Below are 25,295 nucleotides of genomic sequence, written 5' to 3'. Positions count from 1 at the left end.
CAATGTTGTGTTAGTTTCTGCTGTACAGCAAAATGAATCAGTTATACATATATTAGATTCTTTTCCCATATAGTTTATTACAAAGTATTGAGCAGAGTTCCCTGTGCTATAAGGTAGGTTCTTATTAGTTATCTATTTTTTTTTTTTTTTTTTTTTTGCATTACGTGGGCTTCTCACTGCTGTGGCCTCTCCCGTTGCGGAGCACAGGCTCTGGACGCGCAGGCCCAGTAGCCATGGCTCACGGGCCCAGCCGCTCCGCGGCATGTGGGATCCTCCCAGACCGGGGCACGAACCCGCGTCCCCTGCATCGGCAGGCGGACCCTCAACCACTGCGCCACCAGAGAAGCCCTTAGTTATCTATTTTATATATAGTAGTGCATCTATGTCAATCCCAATCTCCCAATTTATCCCTCCTCCCTTTCCCCCTTGGTAACCATAGGTTTGTTTTCTACATCTGTGACTCTATTTCTGTTTTATAAATAAGTTCATTTGTACCTTTTTTTTAGATTCCACATATAGGTGACATCCGTGACATGGCAATGATGCCAATGTCTCTGACGGTGAAGTCAGTGTAGCTGTAGGTCCTGCCCACTGAGCAGCTGGATCAGGACTCAGCCCAGTTCTATGTGACGGCAGAGGCCAAGCCACCCCTGACCACTCTGCCACACAGCTTAAGGAGAAACAGCAGCTTGGTATTTACAGGTCTACTAATTCCACTTATAGGAAGCTTGAAATTGGGATACTTGGGAGCGTTATCCAGAATCTTTTTTTTTTTTTTTTTTTTTTGCGGTACGCGGGCCTCTCACTGCTGTGGCCTCTCCCGTTGCGTAGCACAGGCTCCAGACGCGCAGGCTCAGCGGCCATGGCTCACGGGCCCAGCCGCTCCGCGGCATGTGGGATCTTCCTGGACCGGGGCACGAACCTGTGTCCCCTGCATCGGCAGGCGGACTCTCAACCACTGTGCCACCAGGGAAGCCCCAGAATCATATTTTTATTTTACAGTCTTACTCCCCAGTAGCTTCCAGAAGGCTTACAGCCTTCCTTGTAACTTTTATTTCTAAGGCATTCCTGACTAAGTCAGAATTCGTTTGTAAGTTTGAACAGAATTAATGGGGCACTTGGGGCACAGAATAAATCCCCCCCTTTTGTGTTAAGTTGGAAAGTGTCTGTGAAATGAGATTATTCCAGCCACATGGTAGAGCTCCATAAATCCATTGCTCAGAGATTACATGAGCTCATGCTTCCATCGTTCAGCAGAGGCATTTGTACAGTGATTCTTCTTAACAGAATGAAGGAAACTTCATGAGATTCTCTTGAAGTCATCCCTTCCAAACAAAATAGGATTGGAACAACCAGCAAAACTGTGAATCATTCGGATTCTCATCAGAATTCAACTCAAGCTTTTTTCACAGACACATCTTTTGGCCTGGCTGAGAAGGTGGCCAGGCAGTGAGCAGCCTTTTAACAACTTGCATGTATTCAAGTTTCAGAGTTAAAGGAACAAAAGTAATTTGGGGAATGATTGCTCAGACTCCTTAGTGAAAGTCTGTGTCTTCTGTTCTGACTTGGTCTGATTTGTAGAGGTGCCCTTGTGCCTGGGAAAACCATGTATAATAATAGTGGTGATAGTCCCTTGTCTGGCACTCCACATTTCACAGCAGGCCCCACTTGCACATTAGTGCATTTGATCTCAAGAATAGCCCTTCAGGGTTCTTCAAAAGCCTGGGCCTGGCTCACACTGAGACCCAGAGAGCTGGCCTTCAGGACTATAGCTCTGGCCCATGGTGAAAATCTCCATCTCCTAGAACTGATTCTAGTATGCTCCAGTAGCTTTCCTTTTAGAGAAAACAGCCAATGAGCAGAATGTACTTCTCATGTGTTCCCGTGTCTCCTCCTGTTTTGCCTGTGTATAAACACTGTTTTGGAAGCAGTTTTCCACGCATCTGTCTAAATCCATGGTCCTTCCTCACGACTCACTCTTCTTTGTTTCTCCAGCATCTACTACAGTTTTTAGGAAAGAAGAAATGCTCACATTTCTGGTGACAGTTGAAATGAAAATGCATATGCATTATCTTTCTTCACATTGTGGTTGAGTGAGGATCTCATTCTCAGTAGCTCTTTAGGAAAGGAGACAAACTAACACAACATTGTAAAGAAACTATATTCCAATAAAAAGTATTAAAAAATAAGAGAAAAGAAATGAAAAAGAAAAAAAAAAGGAAAAGAGAGACAAAATTTGGAGGCCAGACATAAGGAGGTGGGGACCTATGTGTGTCTGAATTCATTTTTAGATGTTTTTTAGCTCGGATTGCTGAACATGCTGTACTTAAGGCCAGAGGCAGAAGGATGCTAAGGGATATCATTATTTGTTGAAATCTGTACTTGTGGGTTTGGGCACCAGCTTCTGTAGTGTAGATTAGCCAGAGAAGATGAGCTGAATGCTGAGGACTGCTGCAGAGGTGGGGAGTGGAGATGTTAGAAACTGCAGCCCTAGGGTCCCATCCCAGCCCCTCTCTTGTTAAGCCGTGTGGCATTAGGAAATCTCTTCCTGTGGAATGGTCATCCTGCTTAGTACCTTTGACTTAGAGATAAGTCATGTAAAGTACCTTGCACAGTGGCTGGCAGGGGCAAACACTCCTATATAAGAGCAAGTGCCAGTGGTAATGGTGCATGGGGTGTCACTTAGGAGCAGCCCTGGCTCAGCATTGCTGGAGGACAGAACAAAGGGGGAGAGGGCTTCTGAGAAGCTTAGTGGTCCTTGAGCTCAACAACAACCATAATTTCTCTTTTCTTCCCTTGAAGATGCTCAGAAGGAGCCTGGCGACATGTGTAACACTGGTACTGATTTTTAGGGGTTCCAACTCCTCTGGAAGCCAGAAGGATTTTTTTTTTTTTTTTGCGGTATGCGGGCCTCTCACTGTTGTGGCCTCTCCCATTGCGGAGCACAGGCTCCGGACGTGCAGGCTCAGCGGCCATGGCTCACGGGCCCAGCCGCTCCGCGGCATGTGGGATCTTCCCGGACTGGGGCACGAACCCGTATCCCCTGCATCGGCAGGCGGACTCTCAACCACTACGCCATCTGGGAAGCCCAGCCAGAAGGTTTTTGTTGTTTTTGTTTTAGGTCCCCTTCTCTCCTTACCTCCTCTCCCCAGTTGAACTCAGCTATGTAGTGATTCAATTTATTTTGTTGAAAGTTCAGTCCCCTAGGGAAAGTATGATAATGCTGTTTTCAGACAGCTGTGTTTGGGAGCAAGACTGACTGAACCAGCTGGCTGGCATCATTGGAGCCCAAGGACCTGCCAACTCATGGAGAGCAGCTGTTTTGGCTGAAATTCTTATCATTCTTATGACTTTGCTTCCTATATCTCAGTTTCTGAGTTCTGCTTTTAAATGCGTGCACAAAGGAGGGAAAGCTATGAGAAAGACTCTGATGTGTCTAGGGCCACCCATAGGTGAGGGGAGTGGAGGTGCCACCACTGTGCTCTCATTACTCGTGATTGTTGGGAAAGAGAAAATCCAGAAGGAGGCCAGCTCCAGAGAGTAAGAGATGATAATGAGTGGATCAATAAATATTGATATCTTAATACAGTGGGTGTGTTATGCAACCAGGAAGAATCAGGTGTGAAGATTTTCTTCATGAAGGGAGAAATGTTACAATATAATGTTAGAGAAAACGTATAGGATACAAAACTGTATAAAGAATAGAATTCCAATTATGGAGAAGTGTGTTTTAACATTAAATGAGATAACTCATACAAAGCACTTGACGTGGTAGATACTCAGTAAATCACAGCTACTAGATGCAAATTCTCTAACCACAGGAGACGTGTTGGCCTCAAGCACTGTTGTACCCAGTGTGCCTGGTATAAAGGAGATGCTGAAAAGATCCTTGTAGATTGAATGAATTAGTGTTGTTGTTATTATATGCATTTTAAAAGGAATTGAGAAAATCTAGGGACATAGGTTTCTATGTTATCATCTGTAAGTGTATCTATAATTGTGGCAGCTTAACCTCTCTGCCTCAGTCCTTCATTATAAATGGTGAGGACAGTACTTGAAGTTCAAGGTCACTCAGAACTGAGTGAGCTACATGAAAATACATGCAGCGACTGGTCCCTAGGGAGCCGACCTTGCATGGCAGTGACTGTAATCATGGTAAGCGCCATGTAAGTGGTAGCTATTATAATAATTCTGTTGTACTTGGATCTGTAGGAAAAAAAAGATGAGCATTGTCATGATTTTTATCTGTCATTTGCTTCTCAGTTTTTACCATGGACTTTTTTTTTTTTTTTTTTTGCAATGAAAGCTTAGAAGAAAAAACCTCATATGAAAATAAAACTCAAATGCTAACAGTGGTTACCTCTAAATAGTGGAATTGGGATAATTTTTCTATTTCCTTCTTGATGCTTTTCTACATTTTCCAAACTGTTTGTAGTATGTATGTTACTTCTATCATCAAGATTTGGGGGAAACAACCTTCTTTCCCTTTTTTAAATAAGAAAAAGAATGCTCAGCATCAAAGATAACACAAAGCTGCTGAACTAGGTGCTCCATCTGGGGATGATTGAGGACTAGAAGATGCTGCCCTGTTCTGGGCTTCTTTTGGGGGATGTTATTTAAATGCATGTTTCACAGCCTCAGAAAGTTGTGAAGCAGTTGTTAAGAACTGGGAAACAGAACCAATGAGGAAAAGTAAAGTAGTTTTAGTTCATCCGTTCTGGACAAAGGTGGTCAAAAAACTTTAAGCCCTCTTCGCAGACAATGGCTTATATTTAGCACAGCAGCTTTCCATTGGCTTCGGAGAGAGAACAAGCAAAAAGCAGATCTTTGGAAATGATAGCAGAAGGGGTGAGAAGTGGAAGTGAATGGTTCCCAAACCTTGGGATGCGCTTCCAAAGGAGGATGTTTCGTGCCAATTCCTAGAGATGTTTAAAATAGAGTCCTGAGCAAATCCTGGTGGTCTTTTTCAGTCTTTTTCTTGCTGATTCTTAGACTCCATCAAGCTTTTCCGTCATACTTGTCTGGACCTGAGCTATCTCCCCAGTTCACAGTAGCGTGTAACCTTTTTATGAAACTATTTTGCAGATATTTAACACGGTGCCTGACACACCCCTCACCAATGCCCAGCTGCACCTGTCTCGGAAGAAGAGCAGTGACTCCAAGCCCCCATCCTGCAGCGAGAGGCCCCTGACGCTCTTCCACACCATGCAGTCAACAGAGAAACGTGAGTGCCACTACTCAGGGCCAACATGGTCCCCAGGGGATATCCAGGCCTCCTCCCAGCTGCCCGGGGTGCTCACCTCCAGCCTCTGTGTGCGTTGCTGCCTTTTGTGTCCTTGAGGACACTGTATCGGCCATTGTACCCTGCCGGGTTCCGTGGCTGAGTAACCTCAACAGGACAGGAAGCAGGGGTGCTGAGGATGAAAGGGAGGGCCACGCTGCCCAGGATCCTCTTTCTGTCCCCTGTGGGCAGACAGCTGAGCCCCTTTTCCTCCAGCTGCACGATCAGATCTAAGCTCAGGCGTCACTTCTTCGGCCTGTCTTTTGTTAGCGGCTCCCCTAGAACCAGTTTCCCTTCCTTTTCTCGGGTTGTAACTCAGTGCTTATTCGTGCGAGTCACACGCCCCACTGGAATGGGGCTCTCTCTGCACAGGGACCTTGTTTGGCTTGCTCGTCCTTCCCCTCCACCTCTCCTGGGCCTGACACACAGTGGATGCTTAGTAAATGTGTGGGATTAATTCACGGATTAATAGGAGAGCATTGCCCTCTTTGTTCCAGGTAGCAGAGTGTTCTCACCACAACTGTATTGAATCTTGTTTTCACCTCTGGATTTCTGAGTTCTTTGCAGCAATTGGGTTACTAGGCCCTCAAATCTCCAGTCTGGTTTCAGCCTTTGTAATGAGGGAGTCCAGTGGTGGAGGGTGGGAGTCGAGGGTCCCAGCTGTGCCCAAAGGCAGGCAGCCCTGGGTCCCTGTGCCAGCGACAGCATTCAGGCAAGTCTCCTGCCTTCTCTCAGCCTCAGTTTACTTGTCTGTAAAGTAGGGATAATAGGGCCTACCTCATAGGGAAGTGGTGTGGATTCAATGAACTTATGCAGCTAGGCAGCTGGCACAGGCCTAGACATGGCAAGGCCATCGACTGAGAGCTGCTGCTACTATTATTAATTCCTGTTTAATCACACACAGACACCAAGGAGTATAAAAACGTGACCTCGTCTGTAAGGAGCTCACATTTGAATAAAGGAAGTAGACAAGTGAATAGGTAATGGTAAGTCGGCAGGATAACTGCTCTCAGATGTGTGCATTCAGGGAGCCAGGAGAACACGGTGGTTGAAAGCACTCATGGGCACCAGGCACCTGGGTGAGAGTCCTCCTCGGCTGCTCTCTGGCTGTGTGACGTGGGCCAGTTATCTGCCATTGCATGGCCTCAGTCTCCTCTTCTGGAAAACAGGGATAACAGCTTCCTTATAGGCTTGTTGTGAGGAATAAAGCACTTCAAATGGTTCTCAGTAAATGCTGGGAGGTGTGACGGTGGTATTATTATTATATACTTATTATATTTTTTATGTATTTATATGTTTATATAAATATGATATTTATTGTATATATTATATATATATATATATAATATTCTCTATGAGTTACAGTAAAGGCGCAATTCAGAAAAATGACCCACATTGCTTTGAAGAGGAAAGAGACCCCATATCTGGATTGGCATCTCTCTCTTTGTTACAGAAAATGTTTTTTATCCCTTTGTCATTCAGAAGTAATGGCCTTCCTTATCATTACTCCTGAACACAAATCTTCCCCACCCCCGGAGGATCACTGTTTTTAAAGAGGTCGTCATATCCCATAATATGGCTGCACATTGGTGCAACCACTGAGGTTGTTTCAGATATGTTGCTTTTATGAGTAAAGCCACTATAATCATCCTCATAGCTAAATCTGTTCATATTCATGATTATTTCCTTATGATCAATTCCTGGAAGAATTTCTGGGACAGCAGATATGCACAGTTTTAGGGCTTTGACCCGTACTGGGATTGGCTTCCCATCGAACAATAGCCTGTGTTCCCCTTAAGTATCTGGCTGGGGTCGTTCTTGCTGTGGTCTGTAACAGAGAACACTTGGAACAGGCCTGGCCTCACCCACATCTGCCACAAACACAGCATCGAGCTGTGGGGTGAGATGCTTCTCATGTTTCCACGACAGCCATGGTCACCTAAGGTTTTGTACTAAGCAATGTACAGTGCAGATCAGGACAGATCAGACGATATTGGTAAATTCCTCTAAGCTTGAAATAGTGCCGAGTTTATGGTTAGATGGAAACAGAGGCAGCTCTGGATCAGGTCTTAAAGCATATTCTGGGAGCATGTAAGAAAGAAGATGGTGATTAGGAGAAAATCAATTAGATCCTTGCCCAAGGTTAATTTTATCACACGAGGCAGCAGGTGAAAGTTAAGGATGTGTGAAAGCAGACGTGCCTAAGCTGCAGATCAAGCCGTCCCTGTCTGCACACAGGGGACAGGAGGATGGGAGACGGGAAGACAGTGAAGCACTACATCTTCTCTCTGAACACGAGGAGACGCTCCCTGGAAACGGGGCTGGAATCTCCATATGCGCAGATATTTGTGGGGTGCTCAACTTTCCTCCCTTTCTCTGGAGAAACATTTTCATTGAAAAGCACATAGGGGTGCGTGTATACATATACTTTTTAGAGTTGATTTTAGAAACCCTTATTTTCCTGGGAAATTAGAGTAATGTCCAGGCTGGCCTGGAAAGGCACCATAGGAGCAGGAGCTGGAAGGTTCTGCCAGCTCTCGCCCCTCCTAGGTTGCAGTGCAGCCACTCACCACTGTTAGATGAGCAGGTCACAGTGTACTGTTTTCACACACGAACCCTCCCCTTTGTCTGGTCTATGGACAAAAATAGAGGACTATCAAAGCACTTCACTGAGTTTACTCTTTGGAGTTAAAATGCTGGGGAAGACTCTGCAGGTAATTTGTGGGGGAAAAAAAATGCTGTATTTCCATACAGTGATGTTTTTCAGATTAAGGCCTCTTTCCATACCTAGCTCTGTACTTCCCAAACTTGAATCATTTACATAGGCCTTCATTCACTCTTTGGGCTACAACCACATAACTTTTGCACTGTTGTTTGTTTAATATATTTATATAAATCAATTTGAAAGCAGCTCACTTCTTTACACGGCCTCGTCCTACTCAGTAAAATTTCTACAACGTGAATTTTATTATCTTACTGTATTACTCTCTAATATACATGAAAATAAATATGAAACTGTTCAACTAAAAAATGTTCATGCACATTTGACCTTAGAATTGTTGTGTGTCCACCTGTGGAATACGTACTACAGTTTGGAGTCCACAGAGCTTGCTCTAAATTTCTGACTGGCTCAGATCCTCCTTCTTAACCTAAACACACAAACTCAAGATTCCTTTGTCTGCTCAACTGGAACTGGGTTCAGATGTTGTCCGTTAGCTGTTTATATCACTGTGAACACTCGCCATTCATCTGTCGATTTCACGTTGTGCACTCTGGGTTCGTTGTGACCCCCTCCAGGTTTCACATGACCTTACCTTTCTTCAGGTTTTTGCCACAGAGTAGATACGTTGTTACAGGGATCGCACCTATGAGAACACACACACACACACACACAAACACGTACACCTACACAATATCTCCATGTACCTCTCTTCTACCTTCAGACTTCATATGATACTGTCAGAACCTCATTTCCTATTATGTCTCTGTACCTACTCTCTTTTGAGTTCACTTATGTTTTTCCTCATTGGCATACTTGCAGTTTAATATTTGTTCTGTGATCCATGGGTCAGCCCTCTCTTCAGCCCCTAGTTGACATGCTTGATGAGCCCAGAACTCCCAGAGTAGTTCCCTTGGGTGCTTCCCACTAGCACACGTTTGCCCTTCACCTCGCTGCAGTGCCCCTGCCCTGTGCAGAAGTTGGAGCCCATTCTTATTTCTTAGAAGTGAATCTGTGCCAACACTCTGGCCTCAGATTGTCATGGAAGTATCTGGCATGTTAGTTGATGCTCACTGATACGTGTTTTATTTTCCAGAAGGAGTTTTTCATTCTGTGTGGGTAGACCAGTTGTGTGCCCAGGCACCTCTGTACGACTCGTCCACTTTAATCTGAGAGTGGTAGTGGAGTCGTCTCCAGGTGGCTTTTTCCTTTTCCCAGTGTTATCTCATCTCATCCTTATAATTGGTAATCACCCCATGAGGTAGGTTCTCATCATCCACATTTTACAAACAAGTAAACCAGGGCTCGAAGGGTTAAGCAGTCACACGGCTAGCGAACGGCAGAGAAGGGATTTGTACCCAAGTCATGCCCCTTCCCCATGCCATGTTGTCAGTTCTTGAGCTGCTGAAGTGAAAACCTTGCTAGACTGAGTTAAGGAAGCAATAAAAACCACCTGTCCCAGAGTCCAGCGTTGCCACGGAGGCAGCTGAACCATATTGAATGGGTTCCTCAATACGTGTGGTGGCAAGCAGCAGCCACACGACGACCCCCCCCACCACGTCACCCCAGCTCTGTGGCGAGCAGTGTGCATTCAACAGTCACTTAATATGCTGGGCCAAGGCAGTCATCTCGTTTGTGATCACTTTAGAACAGATGGAAGGAGGTTTTTTAACTGTGCTGCCAGATGAATGGTAGCAAAGGAGATTACTGTTTAATCTCCAAGTTAACACGCAGATACATCATGCAGCAGAGATTGGACTGGTATGTCTAGGTGAAAGCTATACTTCTTCCAGGCAACTGCAGAAGGTAGAGCCAGAGGATTAGAGGGAACCAAGCACCCAGGTCTTGTACTTCTTAAGATTTCTTCCAAAAGGTTGCAAGGTGACACTTATCACTTATTTTGTCCTGAATTTTTAATACTTAACACAGGCATACCTCTTTTTATTGCACTTTGCTTTATTGCACTTCGCAGATACTGCGCTTTCCTCAAATTGAAGGTTTGTGGCAACACTGCGATGTCAGGTGATTGGTTAGCTTTTTTTGTCAATAAAGTTTTTTGTAATTAAAGTGTGTATATTGTTGTTTTAGACATAGTGCTATCACATACTTTAAATAGACAACAGTGTAGGGTGAACTTTTATACGCACTGGGAAACCCAAAAATTCATGTGACTTGCCTTGTTGCAATATTTGCTTTATTGCAGTGGTCTGGAACCAAACCCAAAATATCTCCAAAGTATACCTGTCCCAAGGTGTTAAAATATGTTTCTTGGAAGTGTGGTTCTTAGACTTGGGTGTGCATTAGAATCATGTAAGGAGCTTGTTGAAAGATACAGATGCCTGGTCTCCTCCCCAGTACATTCTGAATCAGGTCATGCCTGGAGCTCAGGCCTCTGTAATTTTTTTTTTTTTTTTTGCGGTACGCGGGTCTCTCACTGTTGTGGCCTCTCCCGTTGCAGAGCACAGGCTCCGGACGCGCAGGCTCAGCGGCCATGGCTCACAGGCCTAGCCGCTCTGCGGCATGTGGGATCTTCCCGGACCGGGCACGAACCCGCGTCTCCTGCATCGGCAGGCGGACTCTCAACCACTGCGCCACCAGGGAAGCCCCAGACCTCTGTAATTTTAAAAGCAGCCTGGTGATGCTGATGCTAGCTAAAGTTAGAGAAACACTGGCTTGGGGGAGGGAGGGATGGTCAAGGTTGCTTGTCTTCTGTCATTAGCGGAGTGTCTCTTAGACTCTCTGTTGGGGTTTGGGGCAGCCTGATGGTGGTTGGAAGCAGAGGCTCTGTAGTTCCAATGCTTTTTTTCAATGCCATCTCTATCACCTACCAGCTCTGAGACCTAGAGTCCATTACTTTTCATTTCTGAACCTCCATTTGTTCATCTGTAAAATCAATCACTAATACTAGCTTCCTTGGAGGGAAATTACCGTGATTAAGTGAGCCAGTGCATGTAAAGTACTTGACAGTGGGCCTAGAACATACTCAGCACCTAATAAATGTTAGCTCAGATTACGATGATTATCATCAGGCTATAGTCTTACTTTATGTTTGACTAAGAAAATATTCCCCCTCTGGAGCCTGCAGAGTCCAAAGGAGAGGCCCATATGTGAGGGTAATGCAGTCTCCCTGGCCCCAGAGGGAGTCCATTTGATGCTGGAGTGCCAGTACTTCAGCAGCCTGGGATGAGTTGTACAGCCTTGGTGGGGTGGGAATGGATTCTTGGGCTTTATTTTACATGGATCTTGTTAACTGGCAGCTGGGATTATCGCTCTGATTAATTCTTTTAGTTCAGTTAATTCATCCTGGACCCTCTCCCAGACAGGCCCAGGGAGAGGTTGAGAATTCAGCTCATGTACTTAACATGTGTGTCTTCCTTGCTGAAAAATAACTGGGAATCCATACTGTTCAGAGCTTTATATAATACCTCTCTCGGAGCCATCAAAGCTGCAGCATGTGTCTTTTCTCAGGTTGCCTCTGCAGATCCTGGGCGCTCTGGACACACCTGTTTGTTTTGGCAGATGACATGTTTATCCACAGGGATTCCTGTTGTCACACAGACTGTAAGGTGTAATGTGGTTCTTATCTTAATTATGTATGGTTGCCATGTGTGAGTGAGAACCGCATAGTTGATGTGGCCCTGAAAAAATGATGCCGTGGAAAGCTCATGGCAGGAAAAAAGTTCAAGGTAGATGATTAAATAAAAAAGAGCATATTCCAGCCTCTCATCTCTGGCATTATCACTATGTGAAACACGTATTATAGCATTAGGCATTATGTAATCCCACCTTGTTAAAAGAAAAAATATGTGTCTGTTTCTACATATAGAAAAACAACTGGCCTTCTACACACCAGAATATATCTAGGATATTTGTATGCTATTCTGTACTTTTCAGTTGGAGAGGAACGCATAGTTATTATGTATTGCCTAATTTTTACATGATAAAAACAAAACTCTCCAACCATACACTTCATTTACTATCTCAAACCCATTTTGCAATGAGTCATGGCATAAAAATAAGTAAATATATCATTTTCTTCTTCCTCATGAGCAGTGGTGTAAGCAGTCTGTATGTGGGCTTCCTCAGATACCGGGGAACCATAGACTAAAGGGAGAGTGTCCCTCCTGAAAAGTAAGTTCTCAGGGAAGAAAGAGGGCTATGTTGTGAGTAGCAGAGTGTCTGCTTAACTGTGACCATTCAGTTCCCTGTCCAGCCGTTAATTAGAGGTGCGTTCCTATGCCGTGGTTTTTGAAATGCTGTTTCAGGAGAGGCTCCCCACTATACCTCCATGTCTCATCCCTGTGAATCCCTTCCGTCCTGGGCCAGCCACAATGACTTCCCCATTCTCTCTTGCACTCCATTTTCATTGGCATTCTTTCCCTTTGCAAAGCAGAGGGTTATTATGGGCACCATGGGGAGAGAATGTCAGTCAATCCACAGGGGACCAAAATCAGTGGTGGTTTTGCTGAAGACAACCTGCCAGAAGTTGTGATATCATGTCCTGCATCTAGGGTCCAAACAACATTGACCACATTTTTCACTTATCACCTCCCTGTTTAGTCCATCATTGCCCCGACTACATTTTAAGATTATTTTTTAAAACATTGCCCAACCTATTTTCAAATATGCTGCCCAAACTACTTGTTAAGATTATTTTTATCGTAGGGACTGAGGCTGGGTCAGCATGAAATCAGACCAGCTCAGATTTTAGTGGGGCTTGGCACGCCACTCTTATCAGGAGCAAAAGCTACAGAGGAGAAAAATTGCTTTAGAAAGTCTGATTCCAAGCTTCCTGTGTACTTGGGTGTTTCCCAGAGATGGTAAACTCAGAAATTGCTGTGCACTCATTTTTTATTGCAAAATTCATTAAGCTGCTATGCTATTATCATTGTCTTGTCAAGATGATACATTACAGGCTTCATTGCAAAACTTTAAACAAGCAGGAGAAAGTACACCTCTCGCTCCACCATAGCCCGGGAAAGCCTCTGGGCGTTTTGCTTTTGCAAAACGTTTTGCTTTTAATATTTTTGGTGTAACGCCCTGAGTCTCTGCAGAATCTCCATCTGTCTTGCGATTCCCTTTTCTTCCTGTTTGATCATGTGGAGAGTGAGTTCCATCCTTTGGGCTCTGTGAGGCGTCAGGAGCTGCTGTTAAAGATCAGTCGCCTTCCCTCTTTCTGACAGCTAGTCTGAGACCTCATGGAAAGCTGAGATATCAGCCTCTATGATGACAGACTTCTGTGCGTGGTGAGAAACCTCCCTCAAAGTGGCGACGAAGGTCTGTGTTTCCTATTTACCCTCCAGCTCTGAGTATTCAGTGGGCCAGACGTGTTCAGGCCTGCTGAGCCAGGCGGATTTGGCTGGGCTCTGCATGTGCATTCCTGGCCTCGCCTCTGAATTCTGTGATCAAGAGACCCTGCGTCTTGTATGTGGCACGCTTGTCATCAGAGCGAGCGGGAATCACTTGGTAAATATGGAAAATGAAGGAGCTTAGCTCCCAGATTTCCATGGCAACCCTCAGAACAAGTACAATATCACCAAAATTATTCTGTGGTTGCTTTTTTTAGTTGCAGTGATTTGGTTGCATACTCATGTTTTTCCGCTCCTGATTTGTACAAAAAACACAAACTCTGCCCACTGTAACTAGTACTTTGGTTTCAAGGACATTAGTGGTCCCTGCCTGAAGCACCTGAAAAATTCAATCACACAAAACTGCCTCCTGTGTGCTAACGGAATACATTCTGATGGTTTGTGTTGCCTTATTTATGCTTATTATGTATGCCATGACTGTTGTGGACCTTTAATCTCTACTGTGCATGGCCTGGGCACCAGGAATGTATGAGCTGACACTAACTCACCAGTCATCGTCATGGATGCTTGATGTAGTCTGTGAGGGCACACGTGGCCCTGCCCTTCAGTAGTGTGCGTTTTTAAGGACCAAGTCCACATCCAGTTTGTCACTCCTTGGAGAGCACATGTTCATGAAAACATCCAACATGTTACCCATGCATGTTTACAATTGTTTGGGCTTTTATTTTATCATTTCTTTGTTTCTGGGCTCTTGTTTTCTGTGACTAATATGAAGAGAGATTCTTGTGGACAAACATGCCTGAGGAAAGCAAGCATTCTCACTGCCTTCAACCAGTTCCAGAAGACTCTTGCATTGGGGGCATTCTTTCTGTTTTGGCCATTTGATCTTGTCGATTTGACTCATAGCTGGTTGTTGTTTTCCTTTTTCAGCCCACTAGCTCGTAATTTTTTTTTCCTCAGCAATGTAATTGCCATCGGTCCTTCTTATACCTTCTGATGCAGATGCCAGAGCTGGTTTGAATCATCAGTGACTCAGAGAAGTCCAGCTCTGTATTTGAATGATTTGGTTCATTAAAAAAAAAAGAATCTTTTAGGCTGCCTGTTCTCATTCTATTTTTCTGTCAGGAGCAAGTATTCATTTGCCCACCTGACAGAAGTCCTCCTGTTTTGAGTGACATTACTGAATCATTTTCTCTTTATTTCTTAATTGATTGCAGATGCTTTAGAATTTGTTGTAGTATAGTTTGCCTTAACCACTAAACATTTGATTTGCTATTGATTTTACTCCCCACTCCTTCTCTGGAATAATCACCTTCCTGCTCACCATCAGGAAGGATCGTCAGCATTTCAGCTTAGACATCTGTCTGCTTAGAAGCTCTCAGTCTCATTATGTGAGGTCTCCTGTCAAAGAAAACTGTAGTGATCTTGTAGTCAGAGAGTGCCAGGTTTCCAGATTTCCTTATCATATGGCCCATTGAGGGAGATCAGTAAAGAGTGTGCATCTTAGGATGCATATTTGGCTATCTTGTCTGCAAAACTATGAAATATTATGATTAATTTTTTGGCATTTTCTCTTTGGACAAAAAACTCCTTTCCCTGATATTTTGTTTTTGTTGTTGTTTTGTTGTAGGTTACACTATATGTGACAGGTCCTAGATATCTAAATATAAGTCAAAATATAATCTCAAAAAGAATTTATTTTTTTAAAAAAGAATTCTGTGTCCTCCAGTAAATGAATACCAGAAATCCTCAGGCTCAGTTTGGGTGTAGCCATCTGTTTTATTCTATTGACTTTGCCAGTCCAGGGAGAGTCGAGTCCTCATTATCCACCCATATCCTCGTTCTGTTGTGGGTTTACGGGAGTTTGGGATTAACACACACTACTATACATAAAATAGATAATCGACAGGGGCCCACTGTATAGCACAGGGAACTCTACTTAATATTCTGTAATAACCTACATGGGAAAAGAATCTGAAAAAGAATAGATATAGGTATATGTATAACTGACTCACTTTGCTGTGCACCCGAAACTAACACAACATTGTAAATCAACTATACCCCAATATAAAATTTTTAAAAAGTAAACAAGAAAAGAAAAGAAACAAACAAATATCATGTTCCACATGCTACAGCCTTCCTCATTAGCTCATGGAGAGACCCAGTCTATAATACTGTAACGGGAGATATGTTCTTAAAACTTTTACCTAAGTCCATTTTTTAGAATCAGATCTTTTTATGAGCATTAGGATTCTGATAAAATATTTTATAAAGCAAAGCATCTTTATATAACGTTTTTTTAATTGTGATTTCAAAGTGTTGTCTGTCACATGCCCAATCTTAGGTTGCTTATAGTCTACTGAGAAAGGTAGACATATGAACAAGTGAATATGTGCAAGTTAATCAATACTCTAGTATACATCTGATTAAAATACCAACGAATTAGTGTCAGAGTCTGCTGTCTGGGGGCAGGGTTTGGTACCCAGGAGGAGCTCAATAAATATTTATTGAAAAAATGAAAATCGAAGAAGGTTTCATTTCAGATACTCTGTTTTTCTAATGCATAGTAAGGCAGAAAAAAAAAAAGTCCTGATAATATTTTAGAAAAGCTAATATTCTTTTAGTATGACATTATTTTTAATTCATAGAATTATAACCCTCTTATGGACAAGTAAATGTAATCACAGAGAAATATGAGCTTTAGTTATACTCTTCTATTTCCTATGAATTCAGATTATTATGTCCTGCAAACTTGGCCTCAAACCAGAGTTAATAAAACTCTTCTTCATCTCTCCTCCCATATGAAGCAGAATACGTCTCCACTGAGCCCAAAAGAAGTGTCATCTTTACTCCCCTTGGAATGAAGGTAGTCTTGGGCTCCTCACACTTTTTCAGGAGTCTTGATAATGAGTATTTTGTGCAAAGGAAAATTTTACTTATACTGATTCATACTGATAAATGGCATGTCCATTCCCTCAGTGATCCTCTAATTATGTAATTTAGAGATTTTTTTTTCCTGGTAGCAAGTACCCATTTGCAGGCCCTGTTAGTCCTTCTACATCTTGGCTCAATGTAACTCTTTTGATTTCTCTTTCTTTGTTGTTTCTCTTTGGAACTCAAGCTTTTGAAATATGAATAGTTCTAAACCTCAGGAATCAATAATCTACTTTTTTCAAAATCTAATTAGAGTTCAGGAATCTCCCATAAGCCTCACGGGGTTTTTAAGTGTTCTGTAGGGCTTCAAACATGGCATTGAGAATTTGCCAAGATACTAGGTGGTATTGGTGTATACATGTGTGTTTGTGTGTTTCTGTATGTGTGTACCTAATGTGAAGATTACTCTAACATCATTTCATAAGCATATTTTTACATACATGAGTAGTGCAAGGGAAGAGTATTTTTTATCATGACCTCACCCCTTTTATTGCCTTAAGAGAGCTGAGTTCACTTGTTGACCTCTAAACTACCATATCAGCGAGCCTAGTCTTCTTCTTAGAGATATGGTATACCTCTGGCTCATTTCAGAAAGGTCCAGTGAGGATTAACCCAGACATGACATTTCTTGATACAGAAACTTATTGCCCAAAACATCAGTTGATTCCAACATGGTGTATCTGTAAGGAATGTGGAACAAGAATGACATTGTATGTCTCTAATGTTTCGCTGCAGCAGCGGTACCCATGCCATTTGGCTAAATCATCCCCAAAGTGTTTTCTTCAGTGCATGGTTCCAAGTTTTTAAAGATGTGAAGAAACAGAAAGTTCTTTTCTTTGAGCAAGGTTCTGAAGTTTACAAAACGCATTCTTGCATGTGATCCCACTTGATCCTCATGACAGCTCCCCGAGCTGTGTAAGGCCTTTCTCATGCTCCCCATTTTATAGCTGCATTAACCAAGAGACAGAGAGTCAAGGAATATTCCCTGACTCCATACAGCCAGTCAGGGGTAGGAACTCAGGTTTTCTCCCTTCTGACTTGGTAATATTCTCCAAGCACTAATGTGACGGCTTGGAACATGGACTCAGTTTTGTATATGCAGACTACTCTGTAGTCCTTACAGATCTATTGATCAAAGAACTAACTGGAAGCTCCACATCAAATACTTGGAGCTAGAAGCAACCCAGAAGAGTCTGTCTGGGGAGTGGTCAGGGGTTTAGACTGCAGAGCCATAAGGAAGTGGATGTCCAAAGAGTAGATATTTTATGGCATGGTACTATAGGGTCAAAGGTAGGACATGGCTTAGGCAAGTGAGACCATGCTGGGGGCAGGAGTTTTAGAATAAAGAGTGAATGTAACCAAACCAAGAGGATATGATTGATTTCAAGGGGGCTTTGAAGGCTCTCTCTGTTCTGACCATCTGCCAGTCCAAAGAAGACACAATTCATGGTGCAGTGGTGGGGCCACTCTTAGGAAAAGACTGGTCGTATGAAAGGGGAGATGTGTCCTGTCTGTCAAGGGAGATGTGTCCTGTCAAGCAGAGGACGGAGTTTTGCCCTAAAGTTTCAAGTCACCTGTTACTCTTGGGCTCTTCCTTTCCCACTTGTAATTCTTATCCTTTCCTATGTCCTTTTCGTAGCTTCATTGGCACCAGAGAGCTCCATCTAATCTCTTTATTTGTAAACTTTTGTATAGGTAGGAGCAGACTCTCCCTATGGAATAATATTAATATGGAGTTTGTGGCTTTTCCTTCCCCCAGAGGAACAGAGAAACAGCCTCATCGACTCCAGTTTGGAATCTGTCGTCTCATCAAACGCAAACAGCATCCTTAATTCTAGCAGCAGCTTACAGCCCAACATGAACTCCAGTGACCCAGACCTGGATGTGCTCAAACCCACCCGGCCCAACTCACTGTAAGTATGACGTCTGGCTGCTGGCCACAGGGCGCCCTTGGTCAGCCATTCTGCCCAGAATGTGCTGTCTGGCCCCATCTGACTTTGAGTATTGTCCCATGAACCTGATTTAAACCTTCTCCCTTGACTTGGAAGCTTGGCTAAGTTTGTTTTGGATTTTTTAAGCATCATCATCTCAAAGGGGAATCATTATTCTTAACATACTGCTTCTTGGCCTTGGTGATGTTTGATTTACCATCCTGCTGAGATGGCTTTGGTGATGACTCATTGCCTGTGCTGGCTGCTGGGCATGAAAAGCAATTTCTTTTAGTTTTACAAACATCCGGGCACTGTAGTAGCTCAGTAGATTTGTAGCTAAGTCTGCTTCACTCATTTGTGTTGTCACAGTTTCCCTTCTCCCTGACTATGTTGAGTATGTTCCGTGCTATCTCTGTGTCCACTTCCAGAGAAAATAGCTCCCAGGTGCTCTTTGAGTCTTCAACTCCTCAAACCTTAGCATGACCGTGATCACAGAGCAAATTCTCTAAAGGAGAAGAACCTCTGTTGCTTCATTCTTGGGTGTTGAGCACCCTACAGCTGAGACAGGCAGTTTTGAGGCTGGTTGTCCAACCCTCCATGGAAACTAGATCTACTCTGCTTGGGCCAGAAAGTTCTCTTTTGTGGTTACATCCCACATTACTTAGCCTGCTTCTTCAGACCACCCCATAAATCTTCTCCACTAGAGCCTTTGCATAAAGAATATGAGGGCATGACAAAACAGCTGGACTCTCCAGCCACAGTTGTATAAGACTCAGGAAGAACAGAGTTGACTTTGCCTTTCTCTGGTGAAAATAGTTTGAGGTTCAGCCACAAATTGCCTTCAGGACAGTTGTTTCTCTTGGTGAGGCCCCAGGATGTCCGAACCTTTTCCTGCCCCTCTCCTTGCTGTGGTTGCATGATCGCGCTCCGCCATTCTATCTTGCTAACATAGTTACAGATCTGCAAAATGGGTCTAACAATTTTTGCCTTAGAAGGGACTAAGGGATATTAAGGTTTGGAAGGAAAAATGACTCTAAAATGGATATGAGGCACTTAGAAAATGCAGCAACAGTGTAAGATGGAATTGTACATTGAGAAAATCAGGTCTCTTTTTAATTGTTGGCAGCTTTAAGTCCTACCTTGATATTCAAAAAATGTAATTACCTGTTATCAGGTAGATGATGTATTTTTTTTTTTTTTTTACCAAGAACTAGCCTCAAATGCTCAAAATAATTTAACTTGTTCAGCTTGTGGGCAGTGAGTCCTTTCTGGTTCTCCACGGCCAGACTTGCCTGTGGAGCCTCCCTTCCTTGATGGATGGCTCTCTCGGGTACTCCTAGAGCCGTTTTCCTTGCAGTTGCTGAAGTTATTTGTTGCTCAGAATGAGCAAGGTTGAATTTCTAGCCCAGGTTGCTTAACACTCCCTGATTTTAGCCGGCGGCATGAACTAGTGGTCTTTAATCTTTGTTTTCAGCTGCTGGGGGCTGGGAGCCCCCCAAGTCACCACTGAGTACGGTGTGTCCAAAGAGGCTGCTTTGGCAGCTATGTGGAAATGGGGGGTTAGGTCTTTTAAACAGGTCATGGAGGAGGGGGCTTGGGATTTTTTTTTTTTTCAGTTATCTAGATGTGATTTGTTTTACATGAAACACTGGGGGTCACTTTGCCTGCTTCACGCCATCCATCAGACACATCCCTACCTCGTGTATGTTGTGGGGGGGCTTTCCCAAGGAAGGGAGGATGAGGCCAGGAACAGTCCACTTGTTTGCCTCTGGTGGAGGATGGGAGGTAGGAATGTGGGTGTGTTTCTCGCAAGACTGTTGTCTTCCAAGCCGAGTGAATAGCTAACTGATACCTGGAAGTCTTGAGCTCCAGGAGGGCTGCTCTTGAGGTGGAAGCAGTGCTGACACCAGCGTTTGCCACGGACCTGATGAGGGCCGTGCCAGCAGCCCTACACACTCTGCAGCTGGTTCTCCACCCATTTCTGAAACCCAGGGCCAGGAGATGTTGTTGCCCAGTTTGTGCCTGCCAGATTTTTTCTGCCTGGTATTGGCCTGGCCTGGGATTGGACCACCGACAGATGGATGAGAGGTCATCCCGGCAAATGGAAGCCACAATACTTCCCTGAGTCAGTGAATTCTGAGGCACCCTCTGCCATGGTGCTTGGACTCAGTTGCAACCAGCCGAGACCACTTGGGTCTCAGCCTCGGTCCTGGACCCTTTCATTCCTTCCGTCACTGTTCACTTGGAGGTGCACAGAGCTCCTTGAATGGGGACACTTAATGACGCAGATGAAAACACAAGACCGAGTCGAGGGGTGGGGGATTACCGTTACCTTGACTGTAAATTAGGCACAACGTGGGGAAACCAGTCACCAGAAAACTGTCCGTTCTTTTTATTTCATTCATTTGTTTTTCATTGTTTTCATAATGACTGGAATGATCCTTCTGACCACATAACAATCATAATGAAAGAAACTTGTTTGTGACTCAGCATCCCTTGGTCCTTTGGAGGCCACATTTTGCTGTCTCCTTTGTAAATCATTTCTAATTCTCCAAGGAGATGAGGATCCTCTTGTTTATGTGGACATAATGCTAAATCAGGCATCAGAATCAGAGATGCCACCATTTCAGGCTTGCCAGGGCAAGGCTGCAGGGATCCTATTTTTGGCAGGTCCTCAGCTGGACCTCTTGAGGTAGCTGTCTCTCCTAAAGATCAAAGGACACTTGGTGAGCCGAGACCAAAGTTTAGCTCATCTAAAATGATCAGCAAATATTGCTGACCTGGTTTATGCTCAGACCTCTGCTGAGCTACCTGGGGTAAAGGAGAAAAAGAGGATTCCTGGCCTCCCCGGGAGTTTACACTCTGGCTGAGGAGGAAAGATGGTGGTAAATGGCAGTGCTAAATGGGGCTTAGAGCTCATAAGTGCATTTAGAGTTCAACAACTCTTAACTGGGTATCTGTTAGGTACACAAACCAGTCGGTGTCGGGAAAAGTGGTGTAGATGAAATGTGAGGTGGGCACCAGGTAAGATGATATGGGTGGATGAAGAGCATTTCAGGTAAGGGGATGAGAGAGGCAGAGATAATCCAGGATGGAGAAAAACAGTCTACAGACGTGTGTGTTGGGGGAGGGGGAACTTAATTCTTCCCCCACCACAACCACCAAACAAACAAACAAAAAAAGATTGAACCAACCATTAAGATCAGGTCACTTCACACAAAAGTCCAGATTTCATGCTGGAAGCACTAGACATACACACACAGACACACACACACACACACACACAATAATGAATTTAGACACGACCTTACAGCATTCACAAAAATTAACTCAAGATGGACCATAGACCTAAATGTAAAATGCAAAACTATAAAATTTCTAGAAGACAACATAGGAGAAAATCTAGGTGTCTTTGGGTTTGGCAATGACTGTTTAAGGACAACACCAAAAGCACAATCCATGAAATAAAAAATTGGTAAGTTGGACTTCATTTAGGCTAAAAGCTTCTGCTCTGGGAACGACATTATTAAGAGAATGAAAAGCCAAGCCACAGACTAGGAGAAAGTATTTGCAAAACACGTATCTGACAAAGGACCAGTATACTAAATATATAAAGAACTCTTAAAATTCAACAGTAAGTAAACAACCACCCGGTTAAAAGCTGAGCAAAGGGGCTTCCCTGGTGGCGCAGTGGTTGGGAGTCAGCCTGCCAATGCAGGGGACACGGGTTCGTGCCCCGGTCTGGGTGGATCCCACATGCCGCGGAGCGGCTGGGCCCGTGAGCCATGGCCGCTGAGCCTGCGCGTCCGGAGCCTGTGCTCCGCAACGGGAGAGGCCACAACAGTGAGAGGCCTGCGTACCGCAAAAACAAACAAACAAACAAAAAAACAATCAAGTGATCACACTCTTAGGTGTTTATCCAAATGAGTTGAAAGCTTAGGCCCACAAAATCCTGCCCACAAATGTACATAGCAGCTTTATTCATAATTGCCAAAAGTTGGAAGCAACCAAGTTGTTCTTCAGCAAGTGAATGGATAATCAAACTGTGGCACGTCCAGACGATGGAATATTATTTGGTGATATAAGGAAATGAGCTATCAAGTCATGAAAAGACATGGATGAACCATAAATGCATACTGCTAAGAGAAAAAAGCCACTCTGAAAAGACTACAGTATGGTATGATACCAACTATATGACATTCTGGAAAAGGCAAAACTATAGAATCAGTAGAAAGATTACTGGGCAGGAAGGACACAGAGCATTTTTAGGACAGTGATACTCTTCTGTATGATATCCTAATATAGATATTACTAAATGCATAATACAAGACATTATGCATTTGTCAAAACCCATAAAACTCATAGAAAAGAAAGAGTGAATCCTAATGTAAACTGTGGACTTTAGTTAATAATAATAGCAATAATAATAATGTATCAGTATCATCAGTGGCAATAAACGTACCACACTAATGAAAGGTGTTAATAATAGGGGAAACTTAGGGAAAGGGGAGAGTTATATGAAAACTCTAAGTTATTTTGAGCCATTTTTCTGTAAACCTAAAACTGCTCTAAAAAGTAGTCTACTAGTAATTTTTTTTAAAATCTAGATTTCCAGCTTCTTCTGAAAAGTTAAAAGATTTGGCCACACTAAATTCATATGTTGCTTGGTAACAGATGATACTCTTTAGTCACTCTCTTCTTACGAGCCCACTTCACTCTTTTCTGTCTCCAAGGCCTGTGATAAATTAAATACGGCCAAAGAATCTTTGCAGCCCCTCCCATTAAGAGGTGGAGTCCTTGAATCTAGGCCGGCCTTTACCCTCTGACTTGATTTGATCATTATATGACTTCTAAGCCCAGGCCGCAAGGCCTTGCAGCCTCCCATCTCCTCTTGGAACCCAGCCACCACGTAAAAAGTACAGCCTAGCCTCCTTGAGGATGAAGCACTGTTAGAGAGAGGAAGCCCGCTGTCCCAGCCAAGCCCAGTGCCCAGGCCACCAGTCAGCTAATGCAGCCACATGAGTGAGTCCAGGAAAGACCAACAGAAAAGCTGCCCAATTACCCCCACAGATTCATGAAAAATAATACATTGTGGTTGTTTTAAGCCACTGAATTTAGGCCAGTTTTTTCAGCAATAGTTAACACAAGTCAGAGTCATGGGCAACTTCCTTGGGATGGCACTGGGCTGCCTGGGTCAGGTATGGAAGACTCTCACTGTAGCATAGTGGCACGTGGAGATTAGCCTTTCCATTTTCAGAATCTTCTTTGAAAGAAAATGACTCATAAATGAGATTCTAAGAAGTTCAGAAACAAAACAAAACCCATAGCTGATGGCTGAGGCATGGAAAGCAGGAAGCCCTAGGTTTTAATCCTGGCACCAACATCGACTGGCTGGTGCTCTTCCTTGGCCCTGAACATGCCCCTGAACGTGCCCAGTGCCCGCTCCCGGTGGTGGAAGGAGTGGGGCTGACCTGTCTCTAAGAACAGAGGTCATTCACTGGGTGCTTACAAAGGACTGCAGAAATAAGTCACTCTCTCCTCTCCCAGTGACCAACAGAGATGGCCTCCTGCCACCGCTTTTCTGGGAGATAGTGATTTTTAAGGAGGAAGTAAACAAATGCTGAGAACGAAGTCAGGGAACATCCCACTAGGGACTTAAGATACTGCAGTAATTCTCCCAAATTAAAACCGACTAGGGGAATGCTTTTTTCAAACCGCTGGGGTAGGGATGGAGGGGCTTGTTAGGATTGAAAGAAGGCCAGGAGAGCAGGGGATGATTCCAGCAATGGAGGAACCCAGCCTTGGAGTTCTCTCTGCCTAAGTGGTCCCCACCCCTAAAAAATAACTCACTGCCCAGTAGCCCCATCAATAAAGCTAATTTTCCTCATCCTTTCCACTTAACACACACACACATGCATTTCCAAGTTATTTCTGGTTACCTAAAAGATGTGTGCATGCCAGACGCCTTCAAATTCTGCCAGAGTCAACCATCCTCTCTGGTTTTAGTGGCCAGTGAGAGGCGGCAAGAGAACAGTGCCTGGAATTCAGAGGATAAACAAGGCCTGCTTCCAGGCAGAGTTGTTTCTCTGAAGCCCTGTTGGCTCCTGCTGCATTTGATTCAGCGGCTCTCATCTGAAACCTGGGGAAAGCTTGCCTGGAGAGAGATCTCTAAAATTTTACTTCTGTTTTGCTTATTCAGTCAAAATTCACTCAACAAATATTGTTGAACACTGACTGTGGGCCAGGTGTTATTCTGAGTGCTGAAGATAGAGTGATAGAAAGATTAGAGTTTCTGTTCTCATTGATTTTATATTCTAGGAAGGTAACATCAGTATCTCAAATATCAAATGTTGAGAAGTTCTGTGGAGAAAACCAACATAGAATGAAGGAGGTACAGATTTGGAGGCGAAGGAGGCAAGTTACTTTAGGACTTTGTGCCTCTGTTTCTTCATCTGTAAAATGGGTCATCATACCCTCCACAAAAATGTGTTGTGACAGTTAAATGAGATCACCTTTTGTCATATCATTTACATGTACAGCACTGTGAATGGCAGTTACCGGTAATGACTCAGAGGCCCTCTTCCACACCATCTTTTCTCTCCCTCTATTCCGTCAACCCTGGTGTGTATTTTTTGGGTGCAGAGAGATGTCCCAGGCTGTTCTGCTCATCTCTCTGCACAGGCTTCCTATCTTGGTAGCCTGGAGCTCTCTGTCAGGTCAGTCTTTGAGTATCAGTGAAAAGGAGGGGACTTCTACTGTAGAGTCAGGTGCTGCCCCACCTTAAACCTAGACTAGCTGGGGTAGGCAAGCCTGTTCCTGAGACATGTGAGAACCTCCACATCCCATGGGGTACCTGATAAGCTGCATGCCTAGCTGTTATTTATTGGGACCAAATGAATCACAAAAGGAATAAGAGGCATTAGACAGCTGATAACTAATGGCATATTTTTTTAAGTAATTTTACCATCTAAGTGCTATTTTATGCCAAAAGAGTTACACCCAAACAGGCAGCTATGATTTTGCTCCAGTGATCTTTATTTTGTCATTCTTTGGGATGCAGGGATTTGAAAGAGGACATTTTCCTCTGTGGTTGAGTCAGTTTGCTGTGGGAAGAGGATCTT

At 43.8% G+C, this 25,295-nt stretch overlaps 1 protein-coding gene across 3 annotated transcripts in view; it reads left to right on the top strand.

The window, feature by feature from the left end:
* Nucleotides 1-25,295, top strand: part of ARHGAP26 (Rho GTPase activating protein 26) — a gene marked incomplete at both ends in the record, with an annotated part of 484,977 nt that overhangs the window by 397,171 nt on the left and 62,511 nt on the right. For all 3 annotated transcript variants that reach the window (XM_079704014.1, XM_079704013.1, XM_079704012.1), the window contains 2 exons: nt 5,086-5,224; nt 18,003-18,156. In XM_079704014.1, the coding sequence (XP_079560140.1) occupies nt 5,086-5,224; nt 18,003-18,156 (293 nt within the window). The remainder of the gene's footprint in view (nt 1-5,085; nt 5,225-18,002; nt 18,157-25,295) is intronic.

The sequence above is a fragment of the Hyperoodon ampullatus genome (assembly GCF_949752795.1).
Source record: "Hyperoodon ampullatus genome assembly, chromosome: 4".
Classification (NCBI taxonomy): Eukaryota; Metazoa; Chordata; class Mammalia; order Artiodactyla; family Ziphiidae; genus Hyperoodon; species Hyperoodon ampullatus.
Note: the sequence above shows the minus strand (reverse complement) of the source record. Positions and strands in the feature narration are given on the sequence as shown.